This window comes from Diabrotica virgifera, chromosome 6, assembly GCF_917563875.1.
Source record: "Diabrotica virgifera virgifera chromosome 6, PGI_DIABVI_V3a".
NCBI lineage: Eukaryota > Metazoa > Arthropoda > Insecta > Coleoptera > Chrysomelidae > Diabrotica > Diabrotica virgifera.
The window spans coordinates 213,500,896-213,514,983 of NC_065448.1; the positions used below are offsets into that span (position 1 = coordinate 213,500,896).

Consider the following 14,088-nt stretch of genomic DNA (forward strand, 5'->3'; position numbering starts at 1 on the left):
GATGTTCATGCTTAATAACTGGTCACTTGTGCTAAATACCTTTCTAAAACCAGCTTGTTCTTTCGACTGGTATCCGTTGAATTTTGACGTCAATATATTGGCTAAAATTTTTGTTAGGAATTTATACATTATATTGAGGAGTGTTTAGAAACTCTTTAAAAGTCACACCTTAATCTGGAGATAAAAGTAAGGCTCCTACGATGTTATTTCTTCTCAATATTATATTACGCAGTTGACTCCTGGACACTCACTGAAGCGATAGAGAAAAAACTTGAAGCCTTCGAGATGTGATACATGCGAATATTAAGGATATCATGGACGGACAAGATAACCAACGAGACCGTATTACGAAGAATGGGGAAAGAAAGAGAGGTGGTGTATACCATTAAAAGGAGAAAGTTAGAATATCTCGGACACATAATGAGAAACGGCATTAAATACAGATTACTGAAGGTAATCCTTCAAGAAAAAGTATTCGGAAAGCGAGGCATTGGGAGAAGAAGAATATCATCGTTAAAGAACCTAAGGAAATGGTTCTCCACAACAACAACTAATCTATTTAAAGCATCAGTTAATAAAATAATTATAGCCAGAATGATCGCCAATATTCGAAACAAATAGGCACCAAAAGAAGAAGAAGATTTTTGTCCAATTATCTCTCCTGTACGTGTTGTTTTACTTCGGAGAATGAGTAACCAGCCATGTCCTTTATTTGGTCTGACCATCGTATTGGAGATCTTCCTCTGGATATTTTGCCCGCTACGTTGTCTTCAACTATGGTTCGTTCCATGCTTTCTTTTCTTCTATAGTTATACAGGGTGTTTCATTGGGAAAGTAACATACGTTAACTGCAGAAAGAGGACACTTAGGCGGTCTCAAAAATACCATACTTAATGGGTCTTACTCCATTAATAACAGAGATACTGGGTGTTTTATCTATTTTGCCGTTTTCTTATTTGGTTCATAACTTTTTAACCACACTGTATATTTATTTTATATTTGGCACGCAAATATCCTTTAAGGTGTACAATAAATTAATTTATTTACAAATGTAAAAAATCCAGGCCCGTATTAAAAAATATTAGAAAAATGTTCCAACCCAAAAACAACACCCTGTACATTAAATTTTTTTAAAATGGATTTTTTAGTTGAAAAGAGGATGAAAAACTAAATTTAGTGGTGTACTTTGAATTTTCGGCAAAATGATTTTTCTGGTCAAATTTTGAATTTGAATTCTGAAATTATGTGAATTGCGAGAGCTCTCAGTAAAAAAAATTAAATACAACTTACAACTTGTTAACCGCACTGTGTATTTATTTTATATTTAACACGCGAATATTCTTTTAGGTGTCCAATCAATTATTTTATTTACAATTATAAAAAATCCAGGTCTGGATTAAAAAATATTGTAAAAATGTTCCGACCCAAAAAAGCACCCTGTATATTAAATTTTTTTAAAATGGATTTTTTATTTGAAAAGAGGATGAAAAACTAAATTTAGTGGTATACTTTGAATTTTCGGCAAAATGATTTTTCTGATAAAATTTTGAATTTGAATTCTGAAATTATGTCAATTGCGAGAGCTCTAAGTAGAAAAAATTAAAATGCGACTTAATTTTAATTAATACCATTATTTAATCTAAATTGGTAAAATATTTCAGTGTTTTTTTATTATCTGTGACAAATAGTTTATGGCGAATATTCATCTTTAAATAATGAATAAATAATAAAGAGTCAATAAAGAATACATCACTTTAATCAACAAAGTATCTAAAAATTATAACAAAACAGAGAAAATGTGCAGCATAACTATTCAAAGCTAAGGTACTTATTCAAAATTACCACCATCAAAAATTATTGTTATGTGTCAAAATGTTAATATTTTACAAATTTAGATTAAATAATGGTATTAATTAAAATTAAATCATATTTTAATTTTTTTTACTTTGAGCTTCGCAATTCACATAATTTCAGAATTCAAATTCAAAATTTTACCAGAAAAATTATTTTGCCGAAAATTCAAAGGATACCATTAAATTTAGTTTTTCAGCCTCTTTTCAAATGCAAAATCCATTTTAAAAAAATTTAATATACAGGGTGTTTTCTTGGGTCGGAACATTTATACAATATTTTTAATCCGGACCTGAATTTTTTTTATTTGTAAATAAATTAATTGATTGGACACCTAAAAGAATATTCGCGTGTTAAATATAAAATGAATATACAGTGCGGTTGACAAGTTGTAAGCTGTATTTCAATTTTTTTCTACTTAGAGCTCTCGAAATTCACAGAATTTCAGAATTTAAATGCAAAATTTGACCAGAAAAATCATTTTGCCAAAAATTCAAAGTATACCACTAAATTTAGTTTTTCATCCTCTTTTCAACTGAGAAATCCATTTTAAAAAAATTTAATGTACAGGGTGTTGTTTTTGGGTTGGAATATTTTTCCAATTTTTTTTAATCCGGACCTGGATTTTTTACAATTGTAAATAATATAATTTATTGTACACCTTAAACGATATTTGCCTGCCAAATATAAAATAAATATACAGGGTGGTTAAAAAGTTATGAACCAATTAAGAAAATGGCAAAATAGATAAAACACTCAGTATCTTTGTTATTAATGGAGTAAGACCCATTAAGTATGATATTTTTGAGACCGCCTAAGTGTCCTCTTTCTGCAGTTAGCGTATGTTACTTTCCCAATGAAACACCCTGTATATACAAAATACTCTCAGTATATTTTGATTAATCGTTGTGGTGAGTCTAGTTTTTATTTTGTTGTGTTAGTATTGAATTATTTGTGCGGTCCACAGGGCCGCCGAGAGACATGAGCGGGCCCCGGTAAGAAGTGAAGAACGCGCCCCAGGCAAAAAGTGAAGAGCGAAAAAATTGTTAGAAAAGAAACTAAATTATCAATAATAAATAATAAGAAACATTTGAAATAAAACTTTTATTTAATTTTGATTATATTTTTATAACAAGTAATTGGACTTCGTAAGTCCTAGGTTTTCACCCAAAGTAATCGAAAGTAGAACTGGAAGTCGATATTTGAACGCTTCATGTAATTTTGCGCCGATTGATAAACGATTTTACTAATTTTGAGTCATTTTGACTAAACTTTGGGTCATCATTGTTTAAACAGAAATGACTTCAAAATCGAAACTAAAGATTTAAACTCAACTTTTCAATACGCTTCAATTGATGTGTTATATGTAATATTTCTGCGACTATAACGGCACTTCTGGTTAGAACTTTTTGACCGGAAATAATATAAAAACCAAAATTTTGCATTTGTTCTCATCTTGCTAAGGCACGTCGAATGATATATCGCTTACACTATTTCGGTGACTTTAAAACAGTACTTACGGTTGCAGTTTTAATACCGGAAGTCCAATGTCAAATTTCTCATCTTTAATACCATCCTTGGGTTATAAGCTTTCATTCGACACCTCATTTGTCATTCTATCTGTATTAATAACGGAGGAGAACGACAGACGGGCAGACAGTCATGAAACCGGAAGTATATATTTGTTCTCTTCTTCCGAAGTCACGTCCAATAATATATCACTTGTACTATTCCGGTGACTTTAAATAAGTACTTCTGGCCGCATTTCTAAAACCGGAAGTCCTAGGTCAAGTTTCTCAACTTTCTTGTCATTTTGCCTGTTATAGTCGAGGACTTATATTCTCAGTCGGACGGACACACGGACAGACATCCTAGGTCAAATTTCTCACCTTTATTACCATCCTTTGATTATAATCTTTCATTTGACACCTCAATTGTCATTCTACCTGGTACAATTACGTAGGAGTTATATTCGCGGTCGGAGAGACCGACGGACACAGCCTAGGTAAAATTTCTCACCTTTAGTACCATCCTTGGATTATAAGCTTTCATTTAACACCACATTTGTCATTCTACCTGATCAAGTGACGGAGGAGTTATATTCTCGGTCGGACGGACAGACCGACAGACATCCTAGGTCAAATTTCTCACCTTTATTACCATCCTTTGATTATAATCTTTCATTTGACACCTCAATTGTCATTCTACCTGGTACAATTACGTAGGAGTTATATTCGCGGTCGGATAGACAGACTGACAGACAGCCAAGATCAAATTTCTCACCTTTAGTACCATCCTTGGATTATAAGCTTTCATTTGACACCTCATTTGTCATTATACCTGGTATAAGGTCGGAGGAGTTATATTCGCGGTCAGAGAGACCGACGGACACAGCCTAGGTAAAATTTCTCACCTTTAGTACCATCCTTGGATTATAAGCTTTCATTTGACACCTCATTTGTCATTCTACCTGGTATATTGACAGAGGAGTTGTGATCACAGACAGACGGACGTGGATAATTGAAAGTTTTCACATTTTTTCAAAATTGGGTGAAAATAATAGTGAAAATATTTACAATACCGGTACTTTTCGAGTTTTGTGTTTGGCAAAGATGTCTATAATTTTCGAAAAATCGCATGATTTTACCAAATCATTCGCAATGCACAAAGTTGCTAGGTCAATTAACCGATCTTGTTTCATTGTAGATATCATAGCATTTTTTATGCGAGAAAGAAAACTAAAGGATCTTTTCCCTTTTGCGACTACCACCGGTAATGTGCAAAATATTCTTGGCCCTATAACGACGTTAGGAAATATCCTAATACATTTTACCGGGCCCCTTACATCGCCGGGCCCCGGTAAAATGTACCGGCTGTACCCCTCTCTCGGCGGGCCTGGCGGTCCATGGTATGCGCTACATTCTACGGTTGATGTAAATAACAATTTTTTGAATCGAACTCTGAATCGAATATAAACAAAACCTGCCTTGAACCCTTTTTAATCTTTTTCATTTTACTCAGTTTTTGAGTATTTAGAAACTGTCTTTCGGTCCTTTTCCTAGACGAAGAGAAGGTAAATGCGTGGCCTAAGTGTCCTCTATTTGCTTTCTCCTATTTTCGTCGTCTCTACGTGATTATATATTGTAAAATCCGGAGATATGGGATGCAGCCAGAAAGCAGTTTATTAACGAAAAGTCTTAGATTTAAAATATTGTTTATTATATTTTTATTTCAATTATTCTAATTGTTTAAAAAGTAGTAAACTTTCTATCTGGGGCTTTTCGTTGTTTTCCTCGTAATACGAGAGATGTCGCTGATTTGCGTCTCAAAAGGTGGGTTCATTGCATCGCGATGTTTTGCCTTAAAAGAGGCAGAATGTTTATATTCCCTTCAGAGTTGTGACTGCATAATATTCACTGATGATGCATAAGGATGCTGAAATAGTTGCTATATGGAGATGGTAGTCCAACTCTGAATCGAATATAAACAAAACCTGCCTTGAACCCTTTTTAATCTTTTTCATTTTACTCAGTTTTTGAGTATTTAGAAACTGTCTTTCGGTCCTTTTCCTAGACGAAGAGAAGGTAAATGCGTGGCCTAAGTGTCCTCTATTTGCTTTCTCCTATTTTCGTCGTCTCTACGTGATTATATATTGTAAAATCCGGAGATATGGGATGCAGCCAGAAAGCAGTTTATTAACGAAAAGTCTTAGATTTAAAATATTGTTTATTATATTTTTATTTCAATTATTCTAATTGTTTAAAAAGTAGTAAACTTTCTATCTGGGGCTTTTCGTTGTTTTCCTCGTAATACGAGAGATGTCGCTGATTTGCGTCTCAAAAGGTGGGTTCATTGCATCGCGATGTTTTGCCTTAAAAGAGGCAGAATGTTTATATTCCCTTCAGAGTTGTGACTGCATAATCTTCACTGATGATGCATAAGGATGCTGAAATAGTTGCTATATGGAGATGGTAGTCCAACTCTGAATCGAATATAAACAAAACCTGCCTTGAACCCTTTTTAATCTTTTTCATTTTACTCGTTTTTGAGTATTTAGAAACTGTCTTTCGGTCCTTTTCCTAGACGAAGAGAAGGTAAATGCGTGGCCTAAGTGTCCTCTATTTGCTTTCTCCTATTTTCGTCGTCTCTACGTGATTATATATTGTAAAATCCGGAGATATGGGATGCAGCCAGAAAGCAGTTTATTAACGAAAAGTCTTAGATTTAAAATATTGTTTATTATATTTTTATTTCAATTATTCTAATTGTTTAAAAAGTAGTAAACTTTGTATCTGGGGCTTTTCGTTGTTTTCCTCGTAATACGAGAGATGTCGCTGATTTGCGTCTCAAAAGATGGGTTCATTGCATCGCGATGTTTTGCCTTAAAAGAGGCAGAATGTTTATATTCCCTTCAGAGTTGTGACTGCATAATCTTCACTGATGATGCATAAGGATGCTGAAATAGTTGCTATATGGAGATGGTAGTCCAACTCTGAATCGAATATAAACAAAACCTGCCTTGAACCCTTTTTAACAATTTTTTAATTAATATTTGTTAAAACATTTAATTTCATTTGTTTAATGACATTTCAATGGACGTGCACTCCTTAAAGCCGTCCCTGTCACATAGTTTATTTGCCCAGGTTGTGAGATGAGTCCTCATCTCAGTACAAGCTCTCAGCATGGGGTCTGCTATAACCAAACACAACATTATTTTAGTTCTTTCTTTTTAAAATTCTTTTGTTTTATTGCCGTCTCAAAACGATGCCTGCTTGATGAGAACGCAACGCAACTACTACTCAATTTATGTTTATGTGTTCGGAAACAATTATCTATATTTTTTAACGAATAAAATTAAAATATCGCTTCTACCTGTATTGAATAAAAAAAAATAATAAAATAAATGAATAAGTGATATGTATTTATAATACATACTACGTATTTATTTACCTATTTATTTAAAAAGCTCAACAGACCTTGAAAACCTAGGGCTAAAAATACAATAATTAATAGGTATAATACAATAATATACTTTTAATATATTTCAAAATTGTATTTCTTGTCCAATCATGCTCCTTGCCTTTGCCCAAGGGCGCCCACAGGATATTTCCTCAGGGGGGGCAAAGGGTATTGAAACAAAAAATACAAGAAAAATTGTTTTGCTGTTTAAAACGCAACACGGTTAGTGTCAGTAAAATGTTACTTAAATAATAATTGAATTCTTCTGGTGTCCATCGCAAATAAATCAATTACTTTCTGCATGAAGTTTTCTTTATTTTCTTTTATTTTTCTTCTGTGTACAGATAACAGGCATAGCCCACTTAGACGATTGTTCGACATCGTATTCCTTATCCAGGTCTTCACACGTTTGAGAGTGCTGTAAAAAAGTATCGAGGTTGTTATATTGTAATGTAAGTTTTAGAAGAACTGAAACACATGGATAAGAATATAACGTAATAAAATTATAGCTAGTTACCTGAATGATCGCTCGATGGTGCAAGTTGTTGGTGGCAGACAAAGAGCTATTTGGATGGCTTTTGCTACTGACGGCAAAAAGCAGGCATGCTCATGCTCAAGAACCTCTATTAAGTTCAGTTTTTCCAAGGATTTGGCATCTATCTCCGTGTTTTTCCAAAGGTCGAACCACAGAATTGATTGCTCCTTAAAGTTGTCTAACAATTCACAATACGTGCTGTTTATATTGTTAATAGACTTTTCAAAATCTTCCTTAGAAAGATCTTTCATGATTTTAGGGTGCAGATTGAAAATTTCAAATGATGGTTTGTTTCTATCTGAAAACCTATCTTTCAACGATTGAACCAAAGAATCCAAATAAGGCAAGAAAATGGACTTTCTATAGTATTCGTTGATAGTCTGGGTAGAGTGATTTGGTCTGTGAACCTGTCTCGCAGCAACACGAGGACATGTGAGCTCGATTCCAAGCTTGTTTGCTGTTGTTTCAACATTTGCCATAATGTTATCAAACTCTTTTTCTCCATTTTGTCGGTCTGAACTGAATAGTTCAGTAACCTTCTGAATGTGTTTTGATATCTTCAAAATATCTACACTGACACCTTGTAACATTTGCGTAACGATTTCTAACTTGGCAGAGTATTTGGCAATCACATGTAGACATATCACAAATGCTGTATTTGTAACTGCGCAATGAAGCTGGAAAGCTTTCTGCCTTGTGTCACGGTTACCTTCAGTCGATAGAGTCTGAAGTGCTTCAGCGATGCTAACAAACTGCTCACTAAACTTTCGAATTGCTTTACATTTTTCGGTCCATCTGGTTTCACATAGTTTTTGAAGAGTTCCCACTATTGCCCTTCTTTGGCCATTCTGCCGAAAAAATGTTATAACTTCTTTAACTGTGCCAGTTGTATTCCTGATTTGTGGTATGTCATTTAAATCATCGACTACTAAATTTAGCCGATGACTGGCGCAATGAAAATATAGAGCTTTTGGGTATTTCTCAGTTATTCTTTTATGTACTCCAGTTATTTCCCCAGCCATTGTACTACAACCATCATATCCTTGGCCAACTGCATTTTCCAAGTTCAAGCCCCAATTTGTTAATGTTAAAGTAATAGCATTTGCTATATGTTCAGCATCTAAACTTTTTAATGGGGTGAAACCAAGGAAGTCTTCTCTGATGCAATTTTCACTTTTATCAAAATATCTCACGCCCAGAGAGAGTTGCTCTGTACCAGTAATGTCCATTGTTTCGTCTGCTAAAATGGAAAATATTTCATTATCATTGATTTTTGTAACTAACTCGTCTCTTAAAACCGTTGCACATAAATCAATGATCTCATTTTGTGTCCTATGGGAAATGTACATTGCATTTTTCGGCGCATTTTTGATAACTACCATGGGTTACGCGGGGCCTAAACAGTACACACAACTTGCATAGCCCACATTTAACTTCTTTTGAATAAGCTAACCAGGGGTACGTATTTAACCATTCATGGATAAATGGTCGTTTGCCATCGTCAATATCATACTTGAAATTGTAACATTTATCTGGCTTCCATGGGTTTGTTAACAAAGTAAATTTCAAGCGATCGTTCAAGCTACAAATTTTATTAATATCAAGGTAGTTCCCAACATCCAAATTTAAACTGTCTTCAACAATCGCAAAATTATCCGATGCGGTGGCCGTTACAACGTTAGTTTCTCTTTGAGAGGCGGATACAGCTGACTCCAAGCTAGATGGCCCTGCTACAGCTAAATCATTTTGACTGCATACTATACTACTGTTTTCGGTACTGTTCGGTATGTCAGATCCATCATCAATTTTCAGCCGCTTGTTTGGCTTGTTAAAGAACTTCCTTATGTCCATTTTTCTACAAATACAGTAGGCTAATTAAATTGATGCATTCAATCAGCTAAGTGTTAGGTGTCAAATAAATTAACGCATTTAACCGGGGAGTAGGCCGATAAATGGACAGAATAAGACCAAATGGATAATTTAGTTGCATTGAAAAATATTTTTAAAACCTTTTAGAGAAGTAAAAAATTCATCTAAGTTAATTAAAATTTGTAGATTAAAATACCTACCTTGCACAGTTGAATATCTCAACTGCGATACAGGAATAACTTATTTTCTTAAAGTAGGAAGGGTACTTATAAAAAATGTTATTACTTCAAGCACAATTTTTGAAATAAATATTGTAATTGTACTTCATAGACGCAAATGATGTTATTTTAATTCATAAAAAAGTATTTTTTACCTTTACACACAATAGATAACTACCTCGTAAAAATAAGCCTATTTTATTTAAGGTCAAGTGAGAAATAAAGTATATTATATAATACTTACACGTTGCACAAAAAACACTTTTAACACGTTAATATATAAGTTCTATGAATAACAGTATATAAATTGTGAGCACTACCACTACCGTACTACTAGACGTATCAGATCGGCCGTTCAGCCCACCTATTTCATTTCTCAACTGGATAAGCCTAGACCGGACATCATCAGTGCATGCGGCATGCGCACCGAAAACGATGCGGTTCCATCCAAACATATGCGTCTCAGTCAGAAGGGATAAGGGATTGAGAAAAAATACATTTAAACTGGCATATCTCGTGAGCGATTATGATTAATATGGAATTTATTTTATAATATAAAGTAAGAGAGAGCTAAATATTTTTTACACGCTTTCGCCAAATTCTCAGGGGGGCCGATGGCCCCACCTGGCCCCTCCCTGGGGGCGCCCTTGCTTTGCCTACTAAATTGACTTACTATTCTCTTCCATTCGTCCCTGTTTGTTACTCTTTCTTCCCAACCACAATAAGTCCCTCATTTCTGAGGTCATCCTGTACGCTATTAACTATTACCATCTTTGCCTGTCCTTCTTTTCGTGATTGGGGATTGGGCCCCGTTTTAGGATCATCTTTGGCATCCTTTTCCTTTCTATTCTCATCAGGTGTCCCATCCATCTCACTCGCTGTGCTTTTATGTAGCGACCGATGTTTGGTTCGTTATACGAGTCCTCTACTTCCCTATTTGTTCGTCTCACCCAATCTTGCTCCGTGTTTTTGCCTCCATATATAGCTCTGAGCATTTTTCTTTCCCATCTTTACAATTTCTCCGTATTTTCTTTTTTCATTGTCCATACTTCGCTACCATATGTCACTGTGGGTCTTATTACCGTTTTATATATCCTTAACTTTGTTTTTCTCAATACATATTTGGTATCAGAGGTCTAGGCTTCCATTTTTTGAAGTTATACTTGTTTAGACACGAGGGTGAATTTTTACATTCCCCGGCGCATCCGCACACGGACACTATGGTATTAAATAGTCGCTACATCTTTTAAGTTATGTAGCGCAAATAAGGTATGCGTGAAAAGAATATATTATTAGTGTTTTTAGTAAATATATTTATTATAATTTTTATGTCTGTGGATTTGTCTTCCTCGTAATAAGTATTATTGAAAATGTTTATTTTCATTTAAAGTATCTGTCACCGACATTGTAATTATGTCCGAGAAATGATCCACTGAATACAAAAGCCGTGGTAGCTGATCGGTAGGATCGGAGCATTCGCCTAGGGATCGAGAGGTCCCCTGTTCAAATCCTGACAAAGTCATACATATCTTTTTTTTATTTTAATTTTTGGTATTCTTTTTGTTCTTTCTAAACTTAGTTTAATATTTAAATACAATACAAAAAAACTGTTTAAAGTAGATAGGTACCTAGGTATATTGACTTCGTTGAAATCATAATATGAAGTTAGATTATATTATAATAGAAGTATAACTTCTTACGTGCGTACAAAGTACACACACATTCTTTTTATTTCCCTTTGCTAATCTGGCATTCAGTTCCAATTCTTTCCGACTTTTCTCATCTATTACAACCCTGCGATACGTAAAATGGACCACTCTCTCGAAAATGTAATACCTTGCATCATTATATAGATATGAAGATATGAAAGTACTCTTCTTTTTGCTCTGTATTGTCTGTATTTCCGAGTATCACGTACTTTAGACTTTTCCTGGTTTATTTCTTAATCAAAATATTTTGCCCCCTTTTCTAATCTTTTCATAACATTTCTTAATTATTTTCTTGTTTTCGCTAGAACAGTAAGATCATCAGTGAAGGCCAGACATTGTAGAAGAGGGATCCGGTTAACTCAGCTAATTTTCTGATTATTGTTTCTAATACTAAGTTAAAAAGCACCGTGGATAAAGTATCTCCTCCTATGTTCACTTCGACACTACATACTATCTCTAATACTAGTATCCTAGGATAACTATTGATGTTTATTTATAGGGAAGGGATAATAATTTTATGATACCTATAGCCCAGTAAATGAACGGGAAATACGGCGATACCGTGTAATTTTCAGGGGCAACTCCGAATTGCATGAGAATTTGGATTTAGGTTCTACTTACTCTCCACTTCAAAGTTGAAAATGTGCCGTTGGTTGCTTTTACTTGGGGGGTGACAGTCACCCCTTCTCGGGGGTGAAAAAACATACGTTCAAGATAAGACCGGAAATAGATAAATTGACTGATTTTAAGCAACTTTTGTTCTATAGAGTTTTTATGTAAGTTAATAATTTTTGAGTTATTTGCGATTGAAAATGTTTATTTTTCGACAATAAAACTACGTTTTCAGCCGTTTTCTTGCAAATAACTCAAAAAGTAAATATTTGATCGAAAAAAATATCCTTAGCAAAAGTGTAGTTTATAAAAAAACCGAAAAAAAATGGTGTATCAGTAAAGTCTATCAATCGAGTAAAAACAAAGTTGTAGCTCATGAAAAATACGTTCTTATTCGACTAATTAAAAATCGAATATTTCAAGGTAAAATCACCGAAAAATTAAGCACTTTTCGGGAAAAACCCATTCAAACTTTTTTAAAGTTTTTATAAAAAGCTTTATTTTAATTGTTTACAAAAGTTTCTAGCATTAAAAATAAGCGAGTTACGCTCAAAATAAAGTTGGCCCTCTTTATTTGCGGTAAAAAAATCATGAAAATCTCTGCGTGTTTAGCTCCCCAAATGAAATTAATCGCTACCGCTTTACAAACAATTTACTTACTTATCTATTTTTTATAAGATCGGTCAGTCTTACCGGTTTAAAGTGCTTATTTTTGAAAGGGTTATAGTTGAAAAAGCTTGAACGGGTCACTAATCACAATCGAGTGTATGCAAATTTTGAGCAGCCATATCTTAACCAATTTTTGTCTTACGGAAAAACAAAATGAAACTAAAATATTTATAATAGCAAAACCTACATTTTTTTACTCTTTAAGATTTTTCTTATCACTAATACTTTTGAAGTTATTTTGAAAAAAAGAAATTTTCCAAAAATTTTATTTTTATTTTAAGACCAATTTTTTTCAAAAATAAACGGTTCAAATCATTCAAACTTACAGATCGTATAAACAATACATATACAGTTAAAATAAATGGTAAAGCGGTAACAATTAATTTTATTTAGCTAAATAGAGGGAGGTTTTCACGATTTCTTTTACCAAAAAAAGGGGCCAACTTTTTCTTTTAGTGTAACTCGTTTATTTTTGATGCTAGAAACTTTTGTAAAAAAACAAATATAAACCTTTTTTTGGTAACTTTAAAAATGTTAATAAGCTTTTCCCGAAAAGTGCTTAATTTTTTGGCGATTTCGAATTGAATTATTCGATTTGGAATTAGACGAATAAGAACGTATTTTTCATGAGCTACAACTTTGCTTTTACTCAATTTATAGACTTTACTGATACACCATTTTTTTCGTTTTTTTTTATAAGCTACACTTTTGCTAACAATATTTTTTCGATAAAATATTTACTTTTTGAGTTATTTGCGAAAAACCGTCTGAAAACGTAGTTTTTTTTGTCGAAAAGTACTAAATCGCGAATAACTCAAAAAGTATTGACTTACGTAAAAAACTTTATAGAACGAAAGTTGCTTATAATCTGTAAATTGATCCATTTCCAGGCTTATTTTAAACACGCGTTTTTCAGGGTGGGTTGTGATTGCGCGCAGCGGTCAAATACCTCCTGGGTACTGAAATTTACCTTTAAGAGGATTGCTGTGATTGCGCGCAACGGAAGGATTAAGGCAGGTAAACAAAACGGTATATTGTGATTGCGCGCAGCGGTATATATCAGCAGCTCTAATACCCGAAAGTTAGGTTTGGACCGAAGGGTTGGGTCTTCCTCCTTTGAAAATTGTACTGTATAATATATAATATATTAATTTTTTAATTAATTATGTGCAATTAAATAGCTTACATTTACAAAAAAAATTAAAAATATTAATTATGAAAGAACATTAAAATATGTAACAAATTTGATAGAGAAATTTAAAAATAAAGAAATATCCAGAATAGGATTTGTTAGAACTATATGTTATAAGGCATGTTCAAATTAAATGTCTACATATGTACATTATTTAATACAATAAATATTAATTATAAAAGAAACACTATTTAGTTTTTTTTATCACAACTATTTCAATGTAGTATTCACTTGTTATCTTAATTTTTTAAAATTAGCAAAATTTCCGTTCAAAACGAATAAGAAGTAAATAAAACTTCCGTTTACTATAATTTACGACTTTGCGCGCAATCACAGCATACCTTTTTAAAGACGTGCGCGCAATTGCACCATTGGCTTAGACACCCTGTTGAGAACCCTGACCGCTGCGCGCAATTTCAGTCTGCCCGTTTTTCACCCCCGAGAAGGGGTGACTGTCACCCTCCAAGTAAAAGC

At 33.5% G+C, this 14,088-nt stretch overlaps 1 protein-coding gene across 1 annotated transcript; it reads right to left on the reverse strand.

Moving 5' to 3' along the window:
* Nucleotides 1-6,994: 6,994 nt before the first annotated feature.
* LOC126886295 (52 kDa repressor of the inhibitor of the protein kinase-like) lies at nt 6,995-8,367 on the reverse strand. Its single transcript, XM_050653167.1, has 2 exons — nt 7,328-8,367; nt 6,995-7,228 (listed from the first exon to the last, which is right to left on the reverse strand). Exons 1-2 carry the CDS (start codon nt 8,365-8,367, stop codon nt 7,051-7,053), a joined length of 1,218 nt encoding a protein of 405 aa, XP_050509124.1. The 3' UTR covers nt 6,995-7,050.
* Nucleotides 8,368-14,088: the final 5,721 nt, after the last annotated feature.

Bases quoted from the DNA above. Each gene is read 5' to 3' on its own strand.
- LOC126886295 (XM_050653167.1), bottom strand. From the start codon at position 8,367: ATGGCTGGGGAAATAACTGGAGTACATAAAAGAATAACTGAGAAATAC. The intron at 7,229-7,327 runs GTAACTAGCTAT...ACTTTTTTACAG, and splicing joins ACCATCGAGCGATCATTCAG to CACTCTCAAACGTGTGAAGA.